The sequence below is a fragment of the Siniperca chuatsi genome, linkage group LG20, assembly GCF_020085105.1.
Source record: "Siniperca chuatsi isolate FFG_IHB_CAS linkage group LG20, ASM2008510v1, whole genome shotgun sequence".
In the NCBI taxonomy this organism is placed as follows: Eukaryota; Metazoa; Chordata; class Actinopteri; order Centrarchiformes; family Sinipercidae; genus Siniperca; species Siniperca chuatsi.
The window spans coordinates 17,162,660-17,178,423 of NC_058061.1; the positions used below are offsets into that span (position 1 = coordinate 17,162,660).

General features: G+C 40.6%; 1 protein-coding gene across 1 annotated transcript in view; it reads right to left on the reverse strand.

Moving 5' to 3' along the window:
* The window catches only part of cpped1 (calcineurin-like phosphoesterase domain containing 1), a 34,112-nt gene that overhangs the window by 17,990 nt on the left and 358 nt on the right, over positions 1-15,764 (reverse strand). The window contains exon 2 of the mRNA XM_044178495.1: positions 12,223-12,441. Coding sequence (XP_044034430.1) covers positions 12,223-12,441 — 219 coding nt within the window. The remainder of the gene's footprint in view (positions 1-12,222; positions 12,442-15,764) is intronic.

A 15,764-nucleotide genomic window follows, 5' to 3' on the forward strand; every position in this document is an offset into this window, starting at 1 on the left:
GCGATGTCGTCATGACAAATTAGACATCCACATAGAAAAACAAAACAATATTGACTTGGATCAGAAAAATCGATTCTTAATTATTAATATTGATAATAAGATTTTACTTGGACTAGATAAAATGAGTCGGAGTGAGAAATTTATATGAATGTTGATGAAAACTGTCAGATTGAGAGTGTGAAGGGTCCTACAGATGAGAGTCGCCTAGGGGAAGGGGGAGTATTTGGATGATAACGATGACAGCTCAGAGAATGATCAATGCTCTGTTCAGCTTGACTTTATATCACCATGGTTACTGACATGATGAGTAGTGTTCTGGTGGAAGCCTCCCCAGTCCACAAGGCAAACCCAATCTTTCTGCTAAGCTGAGCACTAGCCACATCTTGTCATTGGTCCAAGATATTTATTGGTTTTACAAGACCTTTACAATGTGTTTATTTGTTTGTTGTGTTAAAATTAGGAGTACTAAGCCTGGAGTTCACAAAAAGGAGATGCGTGCAAAAGGGAGGGAAATGTTTTGAGCTAAATTAATTCAGTCCCAGCGTAGGTAAAGGGCAGAGAATTGATGAGACTCAAATCTATTTATAATTCACAATGTATATCAAACAAAGCTATCAGCCCCTGCTCGTAACTTATTCCTTCCTCTCTCTCTTCTCCTCTCTTATTTCTTTTCCTCTTTATTCATCTGAGCAATTATTTTACTGGCCTACTTTTGGAGCAAACGTTTCCTTGGATGTTTGGATAGGACTCATTACATAAGAGCATTTTTTCCGGCAGAACATCTTGTGCATGAAAGAGTGAGAGAATGTAAAGTTTAAAACACATCCGGATAAAAGGTAAAACATCGTTTTCACCTGTCTCTCTTCTATAATTAAGCTAGCCTGTCAGATGTCAAATTGTCAATAAATCACACAAACATGCACTCAAATACAAAGAGAGACACAAAGGCCCTTTTTGTTATGTAAAACTGAGTTTGTGTGACACTTTTATTACTGCATTCATATTCAGGTTTGGAGAGTAACTGCTTCTGTATAATTACATACAGTGTATTAATTTCCTCATGTATACCAGATAGTACTTGAAGAAGAAAAACAAGACTAGTGCTATAAAATGGTCATAGATCATCACTAGTAATGACTATTTTGTAAAGTTTTGCACCTGATTGGCTAGCCTAACCTGGGCTGATGACACCTGAGAGTACATTTTGTTAAATCTCTTGTTCAACATCTACTACTGGGGCATGAAATATGTAAGCGGTAACTTACAACGTGTCTCAATAAAAAACATATCTGGACACTTATATGTTTGGAGTGTGTTATTACATTTCTGCTGCCTAGCGTTTTGTGCACAAACTGATTACCAAGCAATACAAAATTCATACACAAAATGCACTTCTTTTTTTCTTTTTTTTAACAGAATGCTGGCAAAGTCACAAAATCACTAAAATGCATTTTGAGCATGCTGTTGGAATGTCATAAAGGGGCATTTGGATCCAAGTTTTATAACAATAGTAATGATATTGTAATTGTGTAATTTTTTTTTACAATTTATTTCCTTCATTTCATTCTAGGAAACAACTTCTGTGCCATGAAAAGTAAAACTGAAACTGTTTTACCTTACTTAGTAAATTACCTTACTTATCAATTCACAGTGTTTGATTATCAATAGATAAGTGGTCTGAGCAATGGTTTCCAGCAGGTGATGTGTAGTGCAGTTTGAAAAACAAAAACAAACATCTAATTTGGTCTCTGGGGAGCTGACAGTTTGAAGCAGTCTTGATGAAAATGATGACAGCTGAGGCCACAATAATGTGGACTCGTTATTCCACAATCACAATATATACAGTGCATCCGGAAAGTATTCACAGTGCTTCACTTTTTCCACATTTTGTTATGTTACAGCCTTATTCTAAAATGGATTAAATTCATTATTTTCCTCAAAATTCTACAAACAATACCCCATAATGACAACGTGAAAGAAGTTTGTTTGAAATCTTTTTTATTAAAAATAAAAAATGAAAAAAATCACATGTACATAAGTATTCACAGCCTTTGCTCAATATTTTGTTGAAGCACCTTTGGCACCAATTACAGCCTCAAGGTATGAAGTATGATGCTACAAGCTTGGCACACCTATTTTTGGACAGTTTCTCCCATTCTTCTTTGTAGGACCTCTCAAGCTCCATCAGGTTGGATGGGGGAGCGTCGGTGCACAGCCATTTTCAGATCTCTCCAGAGATGTTCAATCAGGTTCAAGTCTGGGCTCTAGCTGGGCCACTCAAGGACATTCACAGAGTTGTCCCGTAGCCACTCCTTTGTTATCTTGGCTGTGTGCTTAGGGTCGTTGTCCTGTTGGAAGATGAACCTTCGCCCCAGTCTGAGGTACAGAGCACTCCAGAGCAGGTTTTCATCAAGGATGTCTCTGTACATTGCTGCATTCATCTTTCCCTCGATCCTGACTAGTCTCCCAGTTCCTGCCGCTGAAAAACATCCCCACAGCATGATTCTACCACCATGATTCTACCTGGTATTGGCCAGGTGATGAGTGGTGTCTGGTTTCCTCCAGACATGACGCTTGCCATTCAGGCCAAAGAGTTCAATCTTTGTTTCATCAGACCAGAGAATTTTGTTTCTCATGGTCTGAGAGTCCTTCGGGTGTCTTTTGGCAAACTCCAGGTGGGCTGTCATGTGCCTTTTACTGAGGAGTGGCTTCCATCTAGCCACTCTACCATACAGGCCTGACTGGTGCAGTGCTGCAGAGATGGTTGTTCTTCTGGAAGGTTCTCCTCTCTCCACAGAGAAACACTGGAGCTCTGTCAGAGTGACCATCGGGTTCTTGGTCACCTACCTGACTAAGGCCCTGCTCCCCCCGATCGCTCATTTTGGCCGGGCAGCCAGCTCTAGGAAGAGTCCTGGTGGTTCCAAACTTCTTCCATTTCCAGATGATGGAGGCCACTGTGCTCATTGGGACCTTCAATGCTGCAGAAATTTTGCTGTACCCTTCCCCAGATCTCTGCCTCGAAACAATCCTGTCTCGGAGGTCTACAGACAATTCCTTGGACTTCATGGCTTGGTTTGTGCTCTGACATGCACTGTTAAGTGTGGGACCTTGTATAAACAGGAGTGTGCCTTTCCAAATCATGTCCAATCAACTGAATTTACCACAGGTCTAATCCAATAAAGTTGTAGAAACATCTCAAGTATGATCAGTGGAAACAGGATGCACCTGAGCTCAATTTTGAGTGTCATAGCAAAGGCTGTGAATACTTATGCAGATGTGATTTTTTAAATTTTTTATTTTTAATAAATTTGCAAAGATTTCAAACAAACTTCTTTCACGTTGTCATTATGGGGTATTGTTTGTAGAATTTTGAGGAAAATAATAGATTTAATCAATTTTGGAATAAGGCTGTAAAATGTGGAAAAAGTGAAGCGCTGTGAATACTTTCATACTTTCCGGATATATATATATATATATATATATATATATATATATATTTACACATTGCCACAATGATATACAAACAAAGGCAGCCACATTAATGAAGCTAGAGTGGAGAGTAGGGGGCACAAAGGTTGTCATCTGAAATGCTGAGGCAATTGTTGCAGCCGCTAGCTCACAACCAACCCTGCTGTTACAGACAGATGGATTTTAATAGATTTTAACAATTTATTCACAAGTGGAGAATATCTCTTGTTTTTATTTCTATAAAAGGTCAGTTTCTCCAAATATTCAACAGAAAATCTAGAGAGGGAAGTGAATGAGAAGCACTCTTCCCTCTCTTAAACACCATCAATGTGCCCTTTAGCAAGGCACCTGACCTTGTCAGCTGCTCCAGTGGGGCTGTTCGGTAGCTAAAAACAGGAAAAAAATGTTTTATGCTTGACACCACCCGAGTGTGAATGTGTGTAATCGAGCGAGTGCGAAGCAGGGTGGGGCTCAACAAGAGTATGTAGCCACACTTTACTTTCCTTGGATAAATAAATGTGAAAAAATAGCACTGGTAGGCAAATACAGTAGCAGGGATGCTGCGCTGCCTTCTGCTTCCTCACACCTCCAGCTGCTTGCCCTCAACTACAGCCATCCGCTAACATGGCAATACCCATGAATCATCATCTCTCAGTGCTACACAGCACAAACCAATCCTCAACCACACAGTACCCCATTAATCTGCATTTGAGACACCTTGCTTTAGATGAATGAGGAGTGGTTATGGGCATGACACCATTAAGGCACCAGGCAGTTTAACATTTGTAGGTTGTTTAGAAACATATGTCCTTCTTCACTATAAAACTGGATTCATACTTATCTGGTTACATTTGTCAGTTAACATGCCTTCCTTCACTTCCCCTTAACCACTGGTAATAGTGCCATACAACATTATGCAAATGGGTAGAACGGGAACGGAACTAGAATAGAATAATATAATATTTGTGATGAGAATTTCCATTAACTATGCCTGATATTAAAAAATGCCAAAGAACATACAGAAAAGAGTAATAAAATGCTGCAGTGAAGTTAATTTCATAAATAAGTGCTCGAGCAATGGAAATTATGAAGGCTCGTGAAACATTTTTGGAGGAATGAATTTTTATGCATACATTTGCTCACCCTGGTTTCCTCTTTTGGACTAAGCAAAATATGTACAAAGTAGGGTATATGGAAATAAAAACACAATGCTCCTCTCCACGCTATCTGGAGCTCTGACTAAAAGGCCTTGTTCAAAGACTTAATGAGATTGCAACACTATGATTCTCAAACCTTGACAGGAGACTTTGGCAGGTTCTCGTTGAGCCTGTCCAACACTGTAAGCACTTCTCTCAGTTTCATATAAATTCTGGCTGTCTGACTGCACATAGGCAAGTGCGTGGGGTCTTGCTGTCGCATACATTTTCTGCACTCAAACAACTGTATTTTCAATGTGTGGGGACCTCTAAATTTGTGACTAAGTCGAGCATGTACTGGCACTGATGGGTTGTGTTGATGTGGCAGTGGCCTACAGTTTATGACGAGATAGTAACTAGGATGAAGCCATATTAAATGTATCCTACAACCTTTCACACAACCTAGTTTCATTACAGTATGCTGGATCAATCCTGTGAGCAATGAAATTCACCACAAATACTGTAAACTGTAATGTCCTGTGAGATGTCACCATTAAACTAGAGATGTCCTGAGCTGATCCTAAGGATCGGTACCAGGGCGATCAGAGGATATTTTAAAGGATCGTATCGGCTGATTCAAATCCAATCCTTTCTTTATTGTACTCTACTGTGTTTTTCCCACCTCAGCCTGCTAGGTTTGCAGCACTGCTCTTCTTCACTACAGTGCAGCATTTTGTTGCATATGTGAGTGTGCGAATGTGAATGTATTTGTGCGTATCAGTGCTGGTGAGTTCTGATACCTGTATTGGCAAAATAACGCTACACAGTAGGCGACAGAAGGCAAGTGACACATTTTTAATTTGGTAAAATGTTCTAATTATTGAAGAAACTGTTTTGTTTATGTTACAATAAGTATTTAGTTTTCACACTAAAGTGTTGGTTAATGTCTGTGCTGTCACTTTAAGAGATCGCATATTTTTGGATTATTATCAATTGGATTATTATTGTCAACGAACAGGACTTGCTAGTTGGGGGTAGTTGGGGTACACGCACTGTGTATACCTTGGGTGGAAGAGGATGATTTTCTTGCAACGGCAGCCAGAGTTTGCGGTGTTCCGACTCGAAGACAGTCGAAGGTACTGCATTTTGGCTTTAACTGATGCGCAACGTTGAGGTGCTTTAGCATTGACGTTGTGTTTACCCCCTTACAAGGAATTAACTTAGAACATAAACAGCATTTTGCTTCCTCCTTATCTTTGGCTTTACTGAAATGTAGCCAAGCCTTTGACTGCTTTCCACGTTCTGCCATCCTAGCAAGCAACCATATGACCAAATGAGAAATGAGGCAATTCAATTCTTCTTAATTTAGTTTAATGGTGGATGGCAGACAATTCAATTGAATTCAAAAACTTTATTAGACAATCAATGTATGTTTGTGCACCAGTGACTTGATTTAAATGACATGACTCTCCTCTTTCCAGACATAACGTTCCGTTATAGGACCCACTAGTCTCGATAGCAGTATCGATAAACTCGGACCTTATTGATTTTTGAATTTTGAAAAATTTGGAACCAGATCCTTATAGAACCGGGTCTCGATCCCCATCCCTACCTATTACTGCCCACAAGCCACTGGACAATCCCATTAGATAAACACAAACAGAACCTCCCAGCTCGCCACCCCCCTCCAAAAAAAAATCCCAAATGCTTCCACATGTCCCAAAAATAAATTCTTCCTGGGCAGTCTCTCCTTCATATTCTCCTCTGCTTCAGAATCCCACAGAGAGCCCCATTTTTATCTGCCTTCAACAGTAATTAAACAGGTTTCCACAGTTACAGAGAGGGGACAGGGAAGTCCCAAGGTAACCTCTACTTCACCTTTGTGAGCTTTACACACATGCATGCACACACGCAGATGCTCACACATATTTGAACACTTCTCCCTGCTGTATCATGCGTAACATCCCTCACGAACCCTCAGAGACACAGTTTGAAGCCTTTGTAGTGCTCATTAGAAGAGTGTTAAGTCCAGCATGTTTCTCTAATCTAATCAGCTCTGTACCCCCCCCCCATCCTCTTCATTTGTCAGCTTTGAAAATAAGTGAGAGAAAGACAGAAGAGGGAAATGAATGAGGGAGAGGCAGAGAAAGAGAGGCAAGATTGAAGGAAGTCCTTGAGATGAGAAAGCGTCTCTTGAGGGTTAGCTTAGATTGGAGAGGAGACAGGGAATTGGGATCAAGGAACATTCCATCAGTAAAGGTCTGGATGACACAATGATATGGGAGCAAATGCTGGCCAGCATTTCTTTATGAAGCATGACCTCAGATTGTTTAGTTTTGTAGAATGGGATTGTACCTCGTGGACCACTGTGATGGGATGCAAACAAAGCCTTTGAGTTCATCAGGGTCCCTCTCCATCTTCTGAGAATAAGCGCTTCTAATCGCCACTTCTCCAATTAGTCTTTGATAAGGAAGGAAATGTATTAAATGGAGACATCACTTGTTAGCCTTCAGTTTTCCTGCCTTCTTGTCAAGGTCTAAAGCGCAAACGTAATATTGACACACACAATGACCCTATTGTTTTTTTTATTGTTTGTTCCAGAACAATTACAAGAACAAAGTGAACTTTTGATTCATCCACAGAAGTTTTAATTTACATGGATGCTTCAGATAGATTCATCAGAGGCAAGAATAAATGAGTGTGTTTGTGTATGGTGTCAGACTTGCAAATGAAGGTTGTCAAAATAAGGTATGAGGCATGAGACTGCAGCTGTTTACTAAAGAGAACAGACAGATGAGAGAGAAAGACAGAGAGGAAAGAGCCAGAAAGGAAAACAGAATGAGATAGAGAGTGAAATCCGTGGGAACAGAAATACAGTTGCCAATTTCCTGTCGCCGACAGGCAGCAGTGTTGACAATGCCGGTTGACAGCCAGCTTCCTCTGGCCGCCACCCATTCATTCTGTATTGTAAATAAACAGTTTAAGGGGAAATGTCAGCCGAGAGACGGAAGGAGCAGCTCTGACTATAATATCTCTTCCCTCCTCTCTACCGGTGCAGCAGCCCAGTTACCAGGCAAGTGACGGACGTGGCGAGTAATGAGGATGGCACACACAACCTGCTCTGTTGGGGCTGACAGTAACGAGGGCTGACGCCACGGCGTTTAAAGGTCCCCAAGGCCTTGCGGTTTAAACCCCATGCTTACACTATCCACTGTCCCACTGTGCTTCTGAAATAGGTCTCGCTGTGACCTATAAATGAGACTGATCAGAGGGAGACGCGGGGAGATGTGGTAAATGGATGGCGGCTATGTTTTGGTCTAAATGGTGCAGTCATGGAGATGATAAGGATACTTGGACACCTACAGAAAGACTCTTAGATGATAGGGGGAGACAGCTCCAGGAGTGTTCATGACTGTCCCTGTGCAGCAAAAATTGGTGGTCATTATGACCCAAAAAAGAGAAGAGGAAGGCAAGAGTTACTCTGTGACTAAGCCAAGCCAAATCTTTGTTGCATATGAATAGTTTGCCTTGAGTCAAATTTTAGAAACAGGGTCCAAGGACATTTTACAGATGACACACTGCACCACATATAACCAAATATTCTACTTCTGCTCAATAACTTACATAATCACCAAATCAGGTTCAAGGCCAGAGATTCTTTCACCACGAGCCAATCGAACATGTTAACAGACGTACTGAGAGACAGGACATGCAGAGATGGAGAGAAAGACAGGTTGACCTGCAGACTTCTTTTCTCGTGCCCATTCCTTGAGGCCAGGCAGCCAGCTCATGCTACTCCCTAATTGGCATGCAAAGGTAGTTTGCATTGGTTTAGCGGCTTGTGGCTCTTTTTTGCTGAACATTAACTCTGCAGTGGGTCCTGCCAGCCAGTTCCTCTTAGCCTGTTATCAAATCAGGCAGCTGGACACCGAGAAACATGCACACCACGCCGTAGTCACTCATTTCATTACAATTACTTCAATAAATCCACCAATTCCTGCCTGAGTATTGTCTACAGCTTTAAAAGGTATTTTACTTTATAAGTGGAATTAGTTGGTTTATGTTTAAAGGCTGGAATTAATCATCACATCTCTGTCACTACCGAAACACAGACACAGACAGACAAAAGGGAGCACAATTTAACACAGCATGATTCAAACACGGTGTGTCAGTTCCAAACAAGATGGGAAATGAGCAGTAAAATTATTATTTTGTTTACTCAACCAGCCATTTCTGGAGGTAACCAACTTTTTTCAAACTCAGTTCTATTCTGAAAATCTATTTGTCTGGCTAGACAGTGAAAGCATCTGGTGAATTGGTGAAACCAGCTGCCACTGTGGCAAAACAAGTCAGCTTGCTTTCCTGGTTCTCCCAGCATAAGATTGATGGAGAGAAACTAATGTACACTATTATTAGAAATTATTGACAAACTAAATAATTGAATAAAAACGCCACATATTCTCCATCTGCAACCAGTATTCAACTGAACCATTTGAACAAAGTAAAATCTTGCCTTCATACAAACAGCTTGAAGGCAACCAGGTGCTTTTTATAGATAAATATTGCATGCTGTCAGTGGGGGTTTGATGTTTACAAACTAGACTTTACGAACAGGGCAGAAAACAAACTTTTTTTGCCTCCCAGCTGCAGCGGCTGTAGCACCCAAAAACACACTGGCAGCTATCTTATATAGATTTTTTGAATCGGACAGGAATTTAAAGTGTGGCTGGTCTAATCAATAGCCAAAATCTTCATCAGCACAGAAACTAAACTTGCCTGAGAACAGCCAGAAGGCCTGTGCTATTTCATAGATAAATATCAGCTGCTGTCATAGGGGAGTACGTTGTTTACAGACTCTGGCTGGGAAACAGAGAAGGCTAATGTTCAAACCTTCCTCAATGAGGAATATTCTGTAGCTGAACCATCCCAAAGCTGATGTTCTTCACAGAGTGCATTAATAACATTAGGACTATCTTGGTGGGCAGCTGAGAATGAATATATATATATATATATATATATATATCAGACATATTCCATTCTCTTTAAAGACTGATAAATGTCAGAAGGCTCGCTCGGCTTCTGCTAACAACATATCTGAGAATCTGTAGCAATGGCCTAATACACGAGGCGCAGAATAAAGAAGGTTTGAAAATTCAAGACTTGCTACATTCTTTTTATTCACTAACTTCTGACAGCTATATCTGTAAATGGCACATTTACATAAACACCATGTCTGTTAAATGCGTCCTTTATGGTTATATTACAGATTTTGGTCAAATGCCATTCACTATTGCCAGAGATGCGTACATGCATTGATTTTGCAGGTCATCACAAACCTCTCCTGCCTGCAGCACAGGGGTCACCAATAAACAATTCTGCCTGAGGCTCAAAAATGACAGCCGCATCTGACAATGAGACTCAGATTACACGGCATGCCTATTTGGAATCTTATATGACAGGAAAAGCATGACATTTTAATGGTTTCAGTCAGAAACATTCTTGTCACATTTTACTATTATGACAAATATATTTGACATTGGCATAATAGCTCCTTTCAGAGCAGCTTTCCTGCCTAATCAGAAAGTCATCTCATGCTGGGCAGGTGAAAAAGTAAACCCCACAGTGGAAATAGAGTGAGCAGAGGCAGGTTTAACACTGCTTATCAGTCTGACCTCTACACATCACCAAATAATACAAGGTTGAAATATCAGTACAAATGCCAGATGTGTCACAGATATGTGGTAAGTTTAAGTAATAATCTATTAATCAGCTTAAACTCAATAACACTTCAGCTTGCAAAGGCATAGATGGCCACTCGCAAGTGAAAAGCACTCAGTAGCGGCAATAATTTACACCAAATATGCTGCAGGTAAAGGCTGGGGTGGTCACTGTGAGTATCTGTTATTATGCTGGATTTATAGTTTTGTGTTATGGTTTAGCTACGTAGCTAATACACATAGCCGATGAACTGTGATTGGTCAGCTTGTGTTTTTTTCCAACAAGTTTACGATGCCCGGGGAGATTGTTAATAAAGACATTAGACAACGTTTAGCAAGTTGAAGAAATTGTCTCTAATCCGTTGCTTTTTAATAACACACATCTAGTAAAGCCATCTCCACTGCAACCCTTCTGCTTGCTGCCATCGCTGCTCTGTAAGAACGTAAAAACGGCAGTAGTCTCCTAGTCAGTAATGAGACAAAGGAAAAGAGAAGTTACCTGGATGTAACTCCAGTTCTATAGATCCATGCATAGCCTGATGTTGCTCTATATTGTAAAGTAAATAAAAAATGTGAACTGTTACTGTGACGAATATATCATGGCCTGATTACATACGACACATCAGTCTAGTGTTATGGTGGTGCTATTATTAAGTGAAATGTGCGCTGAACTATAAATCAAACTGACCCACTGCGTCAAGTATAAACCCAGTTTAAGCATCAGCAATAGCATTTAGATTTAAATAGATCATTTTACAGATCAATAGATTAATACTGTAGATCAGCTGATCTGGGTGGCAGAGATGACTTAATGTTCTTGCCTGGATCTATACTGTAAGTTCAATTTCTCCAGGTGCAAACTGCTATATGCATAACGGAACTACTGATGAAAATCAATAAGATGTCAGTCATATTAAAAAGCTGTATTGTGTGCATGAAAGCAGGAAGCAGGCTCATGAGCTGACTAGGAAAACTTTTATGTTCACTGGCCACAAATCCCAAAGGTCAGCTGGTGTTTTTTTATTTTACCAAAGAATAAGATATATATGACTTGGTTTGCCTGATAAATGATGTACTATGCGATCGGGTTAACAGTGTTTGGGTGGTGGTTGCAAATTTCTAACTTTGCTCATAATCTTCCTTTGATCTCTCTGATGAAAAACGAGATATCGGCTTTGGCCGCAAACTCTCTGTCAATGTGCAGTTTTGGAGCACAGACTACAAATGAGGCATAAAACAATTTGATTGGTGAAACGTTGTATAGTGCGTGAAATCACAGCTTGTGTTTCTAAATAATTTGCTGTTATCCGTAATTGGGGAGAGCCAGTTCAAACACTTTGAAATAAGTGCAGCATTTGCATGAGCCTGCGTGATGTACCAGATGCCATGAGATAACGCTCATGGGACCACTGCTGTGTCATTTGGTCTGACTAAAAGAGGCTGAGCAGAGTTAAAGCTCACGCGACTGGCATCTGTGAGTTCACATTATGTCCTCCAACATTAGGCGGATAATTGGCTGCTACCCTGGTTGATGCCAATATCTTGTTTTTACTGTCCATAAGGCTGTGTGTCCGCTGGGAACCTCTCTTCACTGCTGTGGCTTGTTTTCAGCAGTAAGCATGTGCTGTTGTAGTTTCTTCACAGCCCTCAGAACTCAGTGTGTATTTATCACTCAGAGACGTTAAAAGTTTTTAATGTTTGGCAAAAAAAAGCAATGTACTTCAGAGAGCATTTCATCACAACAGCAGGACCCACACTTGGTGCTTTCCCTAAACACCTGTTGAGAGCTACTAGCTAAAAATATGTCTTGAAAAACTGAAATGACATCATTTCATTTTACGAGAGTTGGCAGCAGTAATACTCTCCAGTAGTTCTTGAAACCTACAGTTTTCTATCCCTACCTGGCATGGCGTGGACTAGGTCGCCACACAGCACCATGAACCTTGGCCTGGGTCTGAGCTGGTTTACGGCCTCCACAGCCTGCTTGGTGAGCTCAACCTCCTCGGCCCATTCGTCCCCTCCACCATCGCAGTCGCCCTCCCTCCAGGCCTTCATCAGCCCAAGCTGGGGGTCTGCGGCCTGGATGAAGCAAAATGGTCCCATCCACTCACGTTCTGCATCTGGAGCAAGAAGATACAAGAATGGACTTAGCAGTTGTGTGGACAGAGACGGACACTGGTTATTACCAAGACCATGATGCAATAAAAAGTGCATCAGGCAACTTTACATGCTGTTAGGCCAACGGAAGCAAGAAAGAAAGAAATGTAAAAAATGGTGACTTCAATTAATCAAAGCTGCACTAATCAATATTTGTGTATAAATAATAGATCAAATTACTATGTGTAATAAAGAAAGGTGTTGCTCATAGTTCTCCTCAGCTCTACAGACCATTTTAGTGTCTTTCAGCTTATTGTTTTGGTTTTATGGCCCTCTATTTTGCAATCTCATCAACCTCAATTCCAGCAGCGGCAGGCAGCTGTTTTCAGCAAAAAATCTCTGATAAACCCACAGTATACTTCTTGTCCAGCACCAAACTGCAAGACAAACAAAATGATTGACTATCTGGTAAACATAGTGGAGCATCTAGCAGCTAGAGAGCCAGAGCAGGAAAGATGCTGCTGCTAAAGATTATAACAGAGCTAAAAGGAGAGTGAATATTAGACTTAGATTCATCAGGTGGCAAGAAACACGACTCTAAATCATAGACTGTATATACAGATGGACAGCGCGTCTCCACTTCCTCCCCATAAACTGTAATGAAGCCAAAATATCCCAGATACAGGAGCAGCCATCTTGCGCGTTTAACGTCATTTGGAGCCAGAGTCTGCGCAGTAGTGATCGGAGTTGGAGGAGCACATACACCCGTCCGACTCAATCGCAAGCAGAATCTTTGCATGACAAATATACAGAGAAATGGCAATAATACTGATGTGAACATATGTAAACGCTTAAATATATGGTTTTTCAAAAAAATGTGTCACTTTACCTATTAAGGGAATATGCATATAATCAGGTACTTTCCCTCACATTTAAACTTGTTCACACACTCATTTAATGGACACAGCTTTCATTAGCAGCTGACCTTTTGATTTATCTGCCGGGTACTAACATTACATTCTGGCAGCACCTGAACATTTTCATTTCAATGTGTTTAGGCCACAGGGTGCTTGCACAGAACACTGCACATAGTAGTATGCAAAAACATAAAAGCTTTAGGGATTAGGTGTCATCACAGCATTAGTGATTTTAAGGCCTGCTGTGAGAGCTTCATGTAGAAGCCTTCCATTCATTCTTGGAATCAACACAACACTTGATTAGCGGAATGTATTGTGATCAGAATTTAGGACTGGGAAATGAAGATCCGGGGGAAATGTAATGTACAGCCTTTTGTTAAAGCTGTACATGCTCACTCTAAATAATTAACAGCTACATGTTGGAGCATGAATGGCAAAGAACAAGTGTTTTACATAATCCGGATATTATGTAACTGAAGGGCCCTACAATCTAATCACTCTCCAATATTCATTAACAATGCAAACCATGTAAAGAACAGAAGCAGACACTCAACACGGCTTGGCTGATGGCAATGACAAGGTTTGACATGAAGGACACAGGAGAAAGCCTGGCAAAGTGATATGGAGTCCCCTTGTTGCCTGCAAATGGACAGATGCTAAGAGCAGGTCTAAACAACAGCTTTCTGCTCCACTCATTTAGTTTCCGGAGGATGTGGAAGCAGTACTGTAGTTATGCACTGCTGTCACTGTGGAGAGTCTGCATCTGCATTCTGCACAAATCCCCTCACTCACACTCAGCAGGGGGATACTAGCTGTTCATTATCCTCTGTGTTTAACATGCTCTCTGTCTATCTCTCTCCCAAATGAGTTTATGATAATTCTGTCCTCCAGTGAAACTTGAGCAAAGATAGGAAAAAGAAAAAGCATCTTGCTCCTGGGGACCAGACAAGTAAAAGCTTAACAATGATCCCCTTGTTGTAATTGACATTTATGAAACCATGAGGGGAAACGCATTCTACTTTTATGTTTATCATCATGATCTCTCTAAATTACTTTAGAATGCCTTCAGTCCAAACTAGCATGGCCTTGATCTTAACTAATGACTACACAGTGGAGACTTCTGATAAATTTATCATTTAAACAGCTGCCATGACCACTGTAGTATAAAGTTAAGGTTCCTACTGTGGCGTAGGCCTGGTTTAATTTCAGAAGTCTATGTCAGTCCATCAGGATTTACTTCTTGAGAGAATGCAGACTAGTCTTTTAAACAGATCAAAAACTTTCATGAGCACATCTTGAACTCTTGCAGCTCAGCAGAATAGTCTCTAAACTCGGTTTAGGCTTACCAGCGTTTGCGTATGGAAATCATTACCTAACAATACACACCTCTCAGTAAGCACGTAAGACCTGCTCTCTTTGCAAAAGAATGCTTGCAAATCACACGGGTACGCAAGTGTGCATATACATACACATACAACATGGAACTCTGCATGTACACCTCCCATGCATGTTGGTCTTACTCCTGAGTTATTAGCCATCTTCTTTGTGAGTGCCCCTAACAACAGACACAATCTGTGAAGATTTAATGAAGCTACAAGGCGCACTCACACAAATCCTGCATGCTTTTTGTTACACTGAGCATACTTTATAGCATAATGTCTCTCTCTGGAGTCACATCTGTGAACTATTTCACAGACAAATTAAAAAGAAATTAAAAAAAAAAAAACACAAATGGGCTTGCAGGAGCCAAAGCTCCCATGACATGACAGGAGATAAGAGGCAGCAGCCTTGCGTGTGGCTGCGCTGGTCGAGATTTCTCAGGTGGCAGATGGCGAGCTTTAAACAAAATTAATCATCATTTGAGATGAAAGCACAAGGGGGCTTGCTTTCAAATTCTGCCCTTGAATTCCCTTAAACTAGCTGCTTTCCTACTGGTGCTAAAGAACTAAACAGACATAAAAGGTAGAAATCGATAGTATGAATCCTTGAATATCTTGACCACAGAGCTGAACCACACACTTTAGTAAGTAATGAAACGTTTTACACTAATTTAATCTACTTAAATAAGGTCTGCAACAGTGATAATACTTCTCAAAACATGCAGAAATGTGGCTATAAAATAAAAATAAAATTAGAGAACCTGAGGATTCAAAGTAACGTTAGTGGACCAAACAAGAAGCAACTATTACCTATGATCTCTAACAGCAGGCTGCAGCACTTCTAAACAACAACAAACCCGGAGTATTGTTTTTGTTGCACTAATTTGATTCATTAACGCTGCTGAAACAGAGCACAGCACTACTCATACGCTTTATTTTGTAAACACACAAAGATAACAAGCTAGCCATCTATTGTTAGCCTTGCTATGGTTGACAACGGCGACCCGGTAATTAAAACAAAGATACACAAAAGCTGTCAAGTGACTGCGT